At 39.1% G+C, this 12,552-nt stretch overlaps 2 protein-coding genes across 2 annotated transcripts in view; both read left to right on the forward strand.

Annotated features, from left to right (window-relative positions):
- Positions 1-12,552, forward strand: part of HS6ST3 (heparan sulfate 6-O-sulfotransferase 3) — a gene marked incomplete at both ends in the record, with an annotated part of 664,060 nt that overhangs the window by 476,641 nt on the left and 174,867 nt on the right. The gene's annotated exons all lie outside the window — the stretch shown is intronic.
- On the forward strand, positions 6,605-6,805 carry LOC309792595 (guanine nucleotide-binding protein G(I)/G(S)/G(O) subunit gamma-5-like; the record flags this gene model as incomplete). Its single annotated transcript, XM_082602322.1, has 1 exon — positions 6,605-6,805. The coding sequence occupies one exon, from the start codon at positions 6,605-6,607 to the stop codon at positions 6,803-6,805; it is 201 nt and encodes a 66-aa protein (XP_082458448.1).

Below are 12,552 nucleotides of genomic sequence, written 5' to 3' on the forward strand. Positions count from 1 at the left end.
AATATGTCACAGTTCGTATGTGATGGAGCTTGAACTCAAACCCAGGTGGTCTGCATCCCTCACCACTACTAAGTTGTGCTGTGTTTTGAAAGCAGGGACTTTGTTTTGTCCACTGTTGAGCTGGTACCTAGGATGTGGCCTGGCTCAGTGTTCAATGAATAAATAAACTTTGACCACATTACGTTGAGGTGGTGGTATAGAATCTCTCCTGTGTTAGAAACCAGTGGAAATACAGAAAGATAAAAATCAGAAAGTTTGTTTCTGCTCAATCACCATATACTATTTATTTTGAGAATACACAACTTTTTGTGTGTGTGCTTTCTGGATTTTTTTTAATCTGCCTGCATGATGCCATTTTCTGTTAGAACACTGTTATTGTAAACTCAGCAGTAAATACTAAATATTCAATACTTGACTGCTTTTTTATGGTCATGTACTGAGTTGAGCAAATTCATCAAAAGAAATCTTGTCTCTAAAAGTTCCTCGTTTTAATTTCACTGTGGGAAATAGTCAATAAAAAGCTGTTTGATGAGGAAGGTTAGCTTTATCAAAGTGAGCAAGCTTATCTTGATCATCACAAGTGCCAGGCACTGTGCTGTGCTGTGAGTACACATATCCGTAAGGTACTCCTACATCTATGGAGTTCAAAGTCCGGGGAACTGTGATAGACTAGTAAGTAAGTACAAAGATTATTAGCAGGGGACAGCAGGAACATAGAGTTATGTGTTTGGAGAACCAGGCAAAGACAGAGAGGTGACAAGGAAGGCTCGATGGAGGAGAGGAAGTTAGGTGTCTTAAGAGGCTAGCGAGTATTTGCAAGGCTGACTCAGGACGTCGGGGGTGGGTATTGGTGATGATAGTGGGTTACAGGCTTTCCAGACAGAAAAAAAGCATGAATAATAGAAACTTCCCACGTTGTAAATCTTTGTTCAGTTTTGTCTTTCACGGAGAAAAAGGTCTGTTAATTTGTGAGAATCCCATTTCTTATTAGCGCTATAAATAGCTTTAAGACCATTGAAGGCTCAGAACTGCATCTGTATAAAAATTGCTGACAGGAAATGATGTTATCATGTTATAGGCAGTTGAAAATGCATTTCCTTTTAATTATGAAAATGAGAGATTATGGTTTTATTTTTAACTTCTTCCTCTGAGAATTGACATTTTGTTACATTTTTAGAAAGCAACCAAAGTTCTACAAACACTGGTTAAATTTTTGCTGAATTTCAGATTTGTTTCCATCTCAGGTACATTTTTGTAATCAGATTATTCTTAACATTTGTTTATATCTTTAAAATGTATCCAGTTATTTTATTTGTGGGTACAATTTGCCATAGATATTTTGTGATATTCCATACATCTTGGGCAAGACATCTAGGTTTTTCTTTACAAAACTTTCACGGAATAACGTCTTAGGTTTCACGATCTTGAAAATTCCTTTTATCGGTATCATGCTTTCTGGTGTACAAAGCCTGTCACTTTATCACTTTACCTACATTATATTAATTGATCCTAGTAATAGTTCTGTGGGTTAGACAAAGGGTAGCTACTTCAAGAATTCCATGTACAAATTCCTGCTTCTCTTTTTACTGGCTCTTCAAATGCGTTGCACTCAGATTGCTGTTGAGAACATGTAATTCCAAAGAAGGTGTCAGGGCTCTGTGAAGATCATTGATCAAATGGCACAGTGAGAGCAACGTCGATGGACAGTGAGTCATGTGACCAGAGTTTCGATCAATCTTGGCCCTTTCATCACCCAGACGTAGACACTGGACATCTCACTAGATTTTTTGGGTCTCAGTTAATTACACCTGAAGATGATTTGGAAGGGAAGAGACTAAATCATCTCCATGGTCTCTCCTAGTTCAGAGTTCTGAGACTTGATGTGAACTTGAAAGTAAATGAAGCAGAATAAACACAACCATTAGAAGAATCGGTTAGAAGATTTCAGTGAAGCATGAAAGTTTTAAGACCTTGTGACACGTGTGAAGTGCATTTGGACATGTTATCCTAGGCTTTCTGCAAATGGGCAGCATCTCCTCAGATGGAATGTACCAAAAACTGGTTTCATGTTGGCCGTGGCACCATTTGATATATGTGACCTGAAATTTACTTGGTAAGGCAGTTGCATCATTTAAATGATCTGCTTCTAATAAGAATTTTTTATTTCCCTAATTATACTACACAAAAATTGTTGTTTTGCTGCTAACAACGTTAAAGAGAATGAAAATAATTATTTTCAGATATTGTAAATTAATGGAAACACAGTTGACACTGGGAAGAAAAACTGGCTTTTTTGTTTTGGGTTTTTGTTTTTTTTTTTTTTTTTTGCTAAAGGGTATTTTTTTCAACCATCTGCCTATGAAATGTGGAGTGAAAAATAAATTTATAGAAGTCATTTTTAGAAAGCAAGAGTGGTATTAAATGATATTATAGAGCATATATTTATTTTCTTATGAAATCTCTCTTATGTGAAGGTATCTGTATCCCATGATAATTGTTGAGAATTCATTGTTTTCTTGTGCACTGATCCATAAGGTAGATAATTGACAGGAGGTTAGAGCTAAGATTTATTGCCACTGATGGTACATTTTCTAGGAAAATGCGGAACTTTCTTTTGTATCATTTTAGATCAAAGGCAAATTTTATTACCAGCTCCTCAGAAAATCACTGGTTCCTTTTCTGAAAATTTGTGATCCTATTTGGAAAAACTCTTAATTTCTTCTCATTATCAGAATCGCCACCAATTCCTACTCTTTGAACAATTCCTGTGTAAACTCCACTGCACACAAATCCTGCCCAAGAACCTCTGCTCCTGGAAGCAGAAAATATTATAACAAGGGGCCCACCTTCACATTATTTCTTAAAACCTAGTCTTTTATCCAATACAAAGATCACTATGTGAGAAAACTATGGAATCTCTGACCATCCATTCCTATAGATTGCACACCTATCAGAAGTCCATAAACCCAAAGCTCAAATTATTTTTCTTTCTCTGAGATGAATTACTAGATAGTTGTATTAATTCTATTTCCTTTCTTCAAGTAGAATAGAAAGAGGATAATGTAGTTGGCTAATTCTTTGAATAAGTATCTTATTAATTTGTGTATCCTTGGTACATAGTAAGCGTCAATAATTCTTTGTTGAATAAACCAAGAGCCCCCTAGGCTTCCAACCAAAGAGCAAATACACAGGATGTTTACTGCAGAATAATCCGCGAGATACTAATGGCAAAAGGATCACCTTTTCTCTCCGTAAACATATTCAAGGGTCATTAAGAGTTCAGAGTGAACTAAAGTCTTTCAAACCTGAATATACTTAGTGCTGACATCTTAAACTAATTTATGGATGTGACTTTTGTAGTATGTCATAGAGATAATTTGTCTACAGTCGTTTCATAAGCATCACTGAATAGCTTTCCTGTAATAAAAGTCCATCATCATTATATTGAATATCACTTAAATACAGAATGTAAGTTGTACTCTCTTGTAGAATGCATTTAAATACCTTGATTAAACCCTACTAACTCAATTTCAAATGACATTTCATGCCCTTAGTCCCTTAGTTTCCCCCCACCCCCCACCTGGTGATTCTCTTTCCTTGGCTTCTCACCATATTCATTGATTCTATTTTTCTATTAGTTTACAGAAAAATTAGGGTATTTATATGAGCTTTCATTAACTACCATTACATAACAGTTTTAACTTGTGCTATAGTGAGGCTAATTTAAATATACTGAGTTTCTCATTGTTGAATTGCATCTTAATACTATCTTTTCTTCCAACATAATTCTTCACTAACATTTTTCCTTCTCAGCATATTTTGTATTCCGGCTACTGTTAGTCCAGCTGAAATCTTTCATGAAGGGTTGGGGTTTAGCTCCATTTTAGCTGAGCTGGTTAAGTACTCCTGAACTACAGTAACTGGTTTCACTGGAGGAAGAAGATAGATGGGCAGAATGCTGGAATTAGCTCAGTTTCTCAAGGTCAGCAGCTAAATGCATGGTGCTGGCCGAGCAGCATCAACATCGCCTGGGAAATTCTCAGACCCCACCCAGACCTACTGATTGAGAAACCCTGGAGGTGGGGCTCACAATCTGTGACTTCACAAGACTTCCAGGTGACTGTGATTCACGCTTAAGCCTTCACTTGCTGTAGAGGATTCTCTGGGGGCTAAAACAAGAACACCACCCCATCTTGGGGAACTACAGGTGATAACAACCCAAACCTCCATTAACTTAAACTGAAACGCAACAGTATGCATGGGTTTCAAGAGAGACAAACTTGAGCTTGCATCCTAATGAACGGATTCCTAACAGAGTCCTCTGGGGCAACACACCTGAGCCTCACGTCCTCATCTGAAGAATAATGCTGTCCTTGCTGGGCTTGTGTGAGGATCAGAAATGATATGGGAAAAACAAGATCCAGAAATACTTTTACTTTGTCACTAATGAGGCTTAAGTGTCTGGTTTTCACATGTACAAGTCCCTTATAAATAATATTAAGTTTTGAAGTTGGTATTCTTTTTTTTTTTTTTTTTTTTTTTTGCAGTGTTGGGTCTTCGTTTCTGTGCCAGGGCTTTCTCTAGTTGTGGCAAGCGGGGGCTACTCTTCATTGCAATGCACGGGCCTCTCACTATCGCGGCCTCTCTTGGGGAGCACAGGCTCCAGACGCGCAGGCTCAGTAGTTGTGGCTCACGGGCCTAGTTTCTCCGCAGCATGTGGGATCCTCCCAGACCAGGGCTCGAACCCGTGTCCCCTGCATTAGCAGGCAGATTCTCAACCACTGTGCCATCAGGGAAGCCCAGGTATTCTTTTTTTTTAAGGAAGACTTCAAATTGTATTAGCTTCAAGCCCCACAGTATCCCAATGCACTCCTGGCATAGGACAACGCTTGGCAGTTATTTGGGTATTGAATCTATTCACTATTTCTGCCACTTTTTGTCATTTATTGATATATTTGAGTCCTGAATTTTATTCTCGAATGACTTATCAGCATAGCACATAAGCCAGATGATGGGTGCATGGTACATATTTCTGGATGACAATGAGGCTGAAATGTATTTAGGAAACAAAACTTCAGTGCTGAGGGATGTGATCTCTCACAGAGCAAGAGTTCGCTTGCTCATCAGACCAGGTGAGGATCCCAGCCTCTCTTTACGTTTATCTGATGCATGGCAAGCAAAGTGTGTGGAGAGTTGAATTTTTTTAAAGATAAAACCCTTTTTAAATCAATGGGAAGTTGCTTAAGATTCAAATGACAGTTCTCTGAAAGTCAACATGTATTCTTTGCTCTCTCTTTGACAATGATTATAGTAATTGAACAGAATATAGTCTTGAACATTCAAGTGTATGAATGTAGACACTTCAGGTTATATTTCCAATGTAGCATGTGTAGACCTAGCCATGTGTCTTTTCTTAATACCGATGATGTCGTGCAAGAAAGTACTTTTGCTCATTGGCTTGAAAATATACCCTGCAACGTTAACGCAAGTATCCTTCAGCATCACCAATGATCACATTTCTATACGACTTCTTTTCAGTTAATTTCATTCCAGAATATAGAGTTATCTGAGCAGTGATTTTTTCTTTTTTTCTTTTTTTGGTTTAATGATAGGAGTGCTAGCAGTTTCAGTATTTATCAAGTGCTGACTGGATCTTTTTGGTTGAAGACTTGGTTAGGAAAATTACTGTCAAGCTCATTCACCACCATAGTAACCAAATTTTAATACCTTCTGGGGGTACAGACATTTATATAATCTAACTCTATGGCACTGAGGTACAGTGTATGTAGTGTATTTATGATTGAAAGAAAGTTTCAAACATCAGCCTGTGAAATTGGATTTTAGATGTAATGTACCATAAATAAGTGCTATAAAGATTGCCTTTAATGCTATAAATCAGATTTTATTGGTTTCAGCTATCTCATTCTGGTTATTGTATTACCCACAAAATCAAAGGAAATCAAAGAGCTGGAATATTTTTTATTTTAATATCCCATATTCTACGGTAATGGCACATGCGCCCTTCCAGCTTCCTTTTTTGGGTAGGTTGGACAAAATTGACAGGTGGCAGGCCCGGGCAGCATATCAGAGGCAGGATCAGTATAAACAACCAAACTTTTGGGACTTGAAACCTTTTCAAATTTCCTGTCTGTGAAACATACAAGGTAGGTGAATTGGCAGATCTCTTTCCTTTCTGAGATGCTGGCTGTCATGTTTTCATGCAAGGCTGACACCCGTAGAGACTGGCAGGTGAGGTGAGCTTTGCACCTTCTGCAAAGCTGATGGAATTGGGTGATGATGCTTTCCATTGGGGATAGAGGGTATCCATGCATGACCTATCTGAGTTATTTAAAATGCCAAAAACTATTGCTATAAAATAAAGTTGTGTCCTCAAACAATCTCTCAGTGTTCAGTTTAGAATCAACACCCTTCTCCCACCAACACACACGCACACGCATGCACACACACACGCGCATACACACACCTTTACAATGCTTTTTCTTCAGTATGCTTTTAGTCAAGAAAATCAACATATTTGGCATTAAAAATTGCTTAGGAAAGCATACACGTGGGCATGCTGATCTGACCAGCTGTCGCGTGCGCCATGTCTGGTCCTTCCACCGTCGCTGCTATGAAGAAAGTGGGTCAACAGGTCGGGCTGGAGGCCGGGCTCAACCCTGTGAAGCTTTCCCAGGCAGCTGCGGATTTGAAACAATTCTGTCTGCAGAATCCTCAGCATGACCCGCTGCTGACTGGAGTATCTTCAAATCCCTTCAGACCTCAGAAAGTCTGTTCCTTTTTGTAGTAAAATGGATCTTTGCAAGGTTTTCTAAACCACTTTTCATAAACTGGTGAATATTCAAAGGAAAGCTGAATTTGAAGCCAGTACAAAAGCCTGTCTCTATAACACGTGCCGTACTCTATAGACTTGTACTTTTGTCAGTCCTTAACATCTACGTCTCTGAATATACATGAATTTCTGTTTCACAAGGGTAATTGCTTTATATAAACTGGCAGCAGCAGACAATAAACTACTTAGTATAAAAAAGAAAACAAGGGCTTCCCTGGTGGCACAGTGGTTGAGAGTCCGCCTGCCGATGCAGGGGACACGGGTTCGTGTCCCGGTCCGGGAAGATCCCACATGCCTCGGAGCGGCTGGGCCCGTGAGCCATGGCCGCTGAGCCTGCGCGTCCGGAGCCTGTGCTCCGCAACGGGAGAGGCCACAGCAGTGAGAGGCCCGCGTACCACACAAAAAAAGAAAACAAGAAAAGCATACACATGAACTGGGAGAGCCCAGGAGGCTACAGTAATCTAAATTTGACTAGTTAGGGGTAGAAAAGTTTTCAAGGTATTAAAAATGCAGTTGTGCTTGGTTTTTGTGTAGTTTTCCTCTGTGTTTATTTGTACTAATACTCTGAGTTCCAGGCACTCTGAGCCGCCTACCTAGGCATTGTGGGGATGGGGATGACCTTTATTTTTCAAGGTTGAAGCCATAGGACCTGAAGAAGGCAAGAGAGGGTAGCAGGGGTTTCTTGAAACAGAGGCTGCCAGAGAGCTACATCTTCATGATGCTTCACTTTTTACTTTATTTTTACTGCAGCGTTACACCAGATATGCTCTGCTTAGTTCCTCCACCTGAAAAACAGCCATGCTTAGCAACCAGAGAAGGTACCAAAATGTTGTGCTTTGTCTTGATTACAAATAAATCTAATTCCCACAAATGCTTAAGTAATCTTGAACTTACTGGAGATAAAAGCGATATAGAACGTTAACACTGCTAATATTATGCCAGCCCAAGTTCAGCAGGTTTTTTTTTTTCCAAAATAGGAAATCTTGATGCCACCTTTCCTTGCTGTGAACTAAGCTGGAAGAGCTAAGGGGATTATGCTGATCAGGGCTTGACATTTATGACGGCCAGTTCACTGATGAAAATACAGCCCAGGGGCTCAGCCCTAGACCTGGGAGGCAGCTGGATCCCAGAGTGTGCTTTGGCACTTGTTTTAGGCTGCTCTCAATTTTCTGGGAGCCCCGTGGGCCGCCCGCATGGAACAAGGAAGTGTCCCAGTCTGGAAGGGTATGTGCAGCTGCAAAGAGAAGCAAAGAGGCTTTTTTTCTTTAAGCACTTCTGCCACTAGTTCCATGTTCTTAATGGAACATGAAGGAACTTCTTTCTCTCTCTCTCTCTTCAAGGCTGGCCTTCTCCAAGAAGCTATCATCAATGAAAACCCTCTCTAGTTTCAGTCCAACCAAATGATTCTAACTAGCCTTTACCTTTTCCGTTCCTCTCTATATGACTATCTTTAGGCAAATGCTAAAAATATAATTTTATATTTTGGTTTATTTGGTTTGCTTCACCCTGTCTCCTGTCCTAGCTTAATCAGCCTAAGATCACCAGAAATGACCTTTTATTCAGCAAAGTCAGTTCTATTGCACCAATGCAATGAGGGAGACTGCATGCCAGGGGAACTGTGGGGCATCTCACCCAATAAAGGAAAAGACAGAGGTTATTATAGTATTTTTTAAAATAAATTTATTTATTTTATTTATTTATTTTTGGCTGCGTTGGGTCTTTGTTGCTGTGCACAGGCTTTCTCTAGTTGCAGTGAGCGGGGGCTACTCTTCGTTGCGGTGCGCGGGCTTCCCATTGCGGTGGCCTCTCCGCTGCAGAGCATAGGCTCCAGGCGCGTGGGCTTCAGTAGTTGTGGCTCGCGGGCTGTAGAGCACAGGCTCAGTAGTTGTGGTGCAGGGGCCCAGCTGCTCTGCAGCATGTGAGATCTTTCCGGAGCAGGACTCAAACACGTGTCCCCTGCATTGGCAGGCAGATTCTTAACCACTGCGCCACCAGGGAAGCCCAGGATTTTGAAGGATAATGGAGTTTAGGAGTTTAGGTTAAATTTAAATAAAGCAGTGTTTGGATAGGCTCAGAGAAAAGCTGGGCTGTGTGCAAAGGGTTTAACATCAACTCTGGACTGTGAAGTGGATCTAAGGTCCTGTCTCCTTGGGAACTACAAAGTTAAGGTAAATGTGGAATATTGTATCCAGAAACCCCTTATTAGAAGCTCTGCACTTGGGTTGGAAATTGAGGCTGCCTCTGTATCAGAGGGGCTTAGATCCTCTAAGCAAGAGTGGGATGTTTCATTTTTACTGATATAATTTCTAACAAACAGTTTTTGATAGTTAATGATTTTAGAAACCAAAGCATCTTAGTAAAAAAGCAGTAGTCACCCAAAGAGGTGATCGTTATGATACTTTACAGCTGCAATATGGGAGAAGTGTTGTTCCCTGTTAACTTTTAGCTGGATTTGTCTGAGTCTATTTTTCCAGATGTTTAATGGTCAGGTACTTTTTTTTTAAACTTTCTTAGTCTAATCTTTATTTTCTTCCAATATCAGCTAGGAAAACTTAGCTTGCAAAGAACAAAATGCTCAACATAAATGGGATTAAATAATTTTAAAAATGTATAGGCTAACAATATAAAAGCTGAGGAATGGAAAGGGCTTCAGGCAAGGTTTGATCAAGCATCTTTTAAAAATCACTGAATATCTTATTTCTCTCTCTTCCCATTGGTCTCTATATTGTCTGCCTTGCCCACATCTTAAATACATAGCTCTTTTGGAACTTGAAATGAATAAATGTTGGCCTTCATATTCTATCTTTCATGACTTTCATATTTTATACTTTTTTTATCCTGCTTTATTAATAATTTTATTATCTCTATATTTTAGTTCACTGATTTTGTCTTCATCTAGGTCTTATTTAGCTGTTAATCTGTCTTTTGGGTTTTATATTTCAATTATTTTACTCCTGGAAACTCCAGGTGGTAATTTTTCAAATCTCCCTGGCTTTGTGATAGTGATCATAATTTTAAGATATTTTTAATTTCTCTTTTTATGTCCTCAATAATTTAAAATATACTAAATTTTTATTCTATATCTTGTAGTCCTATTATCTGAAATCTATTTTCAGACATCTGTTTTATATATCTGTTGACTTTTACATGATGAATTTTGGGGGGGTTATTTGGTAATTTGGGGTGGTGAACATATTTTTCTTAGGAGTTTATTTGTTGGAATCTCATGCCTCCTGGGTTAAGCTTTAGGGTGGAGATGGGAGGCGTGAATCTCAGGAGAATTACTGGCAAGAATATTGTATGTTAAATTTTCAGGTTGTAGGTTCCTGTATCATGGTGTAGGAAAGATGCATACTCCAAATCTACGTGAGAGCACGTTTGTGAGTATATATTCTCGGACGAAACTTATACAAACCCTGTATAAACTTTCATTCACCAGTGTATCACCCTGTGCTTCTGGTATGTGTGTGTGAGTGTGTGTGTGTGTGTGTGTATTTTTTTTTTACAGGGGGTGAGGACATATATATATTTAATCGACCATTTTTCTGAGGGTTAGACCTTAAACTTTACATATGGTCCCAGTTGCAGCTCTCTGACATTTTGCAGACCTAAGCCACCATCTCCTGTCCCCACATGGGCTGTAAAATGCAAGCTTCTTGGTTATAGAAAGTGGCAACCAATCTCTGCCCCTTGTCCAGTCTACCCTTCCTCGTCTGGTCTTCAGTTCCCACTTTATTTTTCATTTGGATTTTCATTTCTCACCTATGCAGCCTATATACTGCTGGGGAAGGTGACTCTACTGTCATCAACTGGCCTGGCTGAGAGATTTCCCTTACTTTCTTTTGGGCTCAGCCATGCACTTAAAAGGATGTTTGTTGTGTTTTATTTGGCGTTTCTAAGTGTTCTGTAGCAAGTGGTGTAGTTACCTAGTCAACCATATTACCAGAAGGGCTGGCTCTGACCTACCTGGGGCTTAATTTAAGGTTAAATCCTCAGATGCCACATAGGTGGCTCTAGCAGCTTCTCGGGGCAGAGATTGGTTGCCAGTCTTGTTCATGTGTTCAATAAACACAGCGAGTGCCTCTCTGAGTATCTTTCAGAAGACCTAGGAGGATTCCTCACCCCCACAAATCACACACACACACGCACTCACACACACACACGCACACACACACACACACACACACCAAACCTCTCATAAATATTTTCTTGTATCTCATTTCTTGTCTCTCATTGGCTCATATTTTGTTAACTGTTTTGAACCAAACACTGTTGTCAAGAATTGGAAGATACTAAATAACTTAAGCCAATCAGAGTCCACCTTGGTTGCTAAGAGTGGGGTCACTTTCCCCAGTAGCATATAGACTGTGTGGTTGAGGGATAAGTATACAGTGAAAATTGGAGCTCTGTTACAAAGAAAGGCTGAGATGGACAATCCAAAATAGCTGGTGTCACATATTTGCCCCTTGTATTATGCACATTTTAATTTAGTTCAATTCAACAAACATGTATTTATTGCTATTTGTTCCATGACAGGAAACAGCCCGGGGCTTGTGGAGATCACATAATTATCATTTTTTTAAATCGGAAAGACCACACCTTCACTAAGTATTTATCTTAGGTCAAATTTTATTAGGTACCTGAAAAACGGAAGAGTTGGCTTTTTTTGTGATGTGTACTTTTTGGTGAAATCTTTTTTTTGACTGTTGAAATAGATCAAATATAAAAAGAATGTAATATATAGACATACATGCATAATGTATATGGATATATGTATACACCCACACACACATATATACATATATATACAGCTTAAAGAATAATAAGGAAATAAAAAACTGTGTACCATTACCTAGCTTGGAATAAAGACGCAGACATAGAGAATGGACTTGAGGACCCGGGGAGGCGGAAGGGTAAGCTGGGACGAAGTGAGAGAGTAGCATTGACATATATACACTACCAAATGTAAAACAGATAGCTAGTGGGAAGCAGCTGCATAGCACAGGGAGATCAGCTGGTGCTTTGTGACCACCCAGAGGGGTGGGATAGGGAGGGTGGGAGGGAGATGCAAGAAGGAGGGGATATGGGGGTATATGTATACATACGGCTGATTCACTTTTTTATACAGCAGAAACTAACACAACATTGTAAAGCAATTATACTCCAATAAAGATGTTAAAAAAACTACAATAGGCAATAATAATAATAATAATAATATAGTATCAGTTCCTTAGAAGCCCTCTCTACTTATCACATCTCAGAACTCATACTTCTTTCAGAGGTAACACTGCTGATTTTTGTATTTATTAATACCATTGGGTTTCTTTACACCTCCACACATATATGTAACCATAGGCAATACATTTCTTTTAGTTTTGCTTGATTTTGGATTTTATATAAATGGAATAATACAATATTTTTCTAATTTGCTTTTATTTCATCAGTATTGCTTTTAATATTCACCCATGCTGGTGTAGGCAGCTGCTGTATTATTTATTTATGCAAACATATACTATTGAATGACTATAACACAATTTTGGTTTTCTGTTGTTAATTTATGTTAGGTTGTTTCCAGTTCGGTCTATCAAACAATGGGTCTGTGGACATTTTCGAACCAGTATTTTGGTGCATGTGTACAGAAGGTTCTTTGGGTCTATATTAAGGAATAGAATTGCTGGTTTTAAGGCATGCACATGTCCAGC

This window comes from Mesoplodon mirus (assembly GCF_964341445.2).
Source record: "Mesoplodon mirus genome assembly, chromosome: 17".
NCBI lineage: Eukaryota > Metazoa > Chordata > Mammalia > Artiodactyla > Ziphiidae > Mesoplodon > Mesoplodon mirus.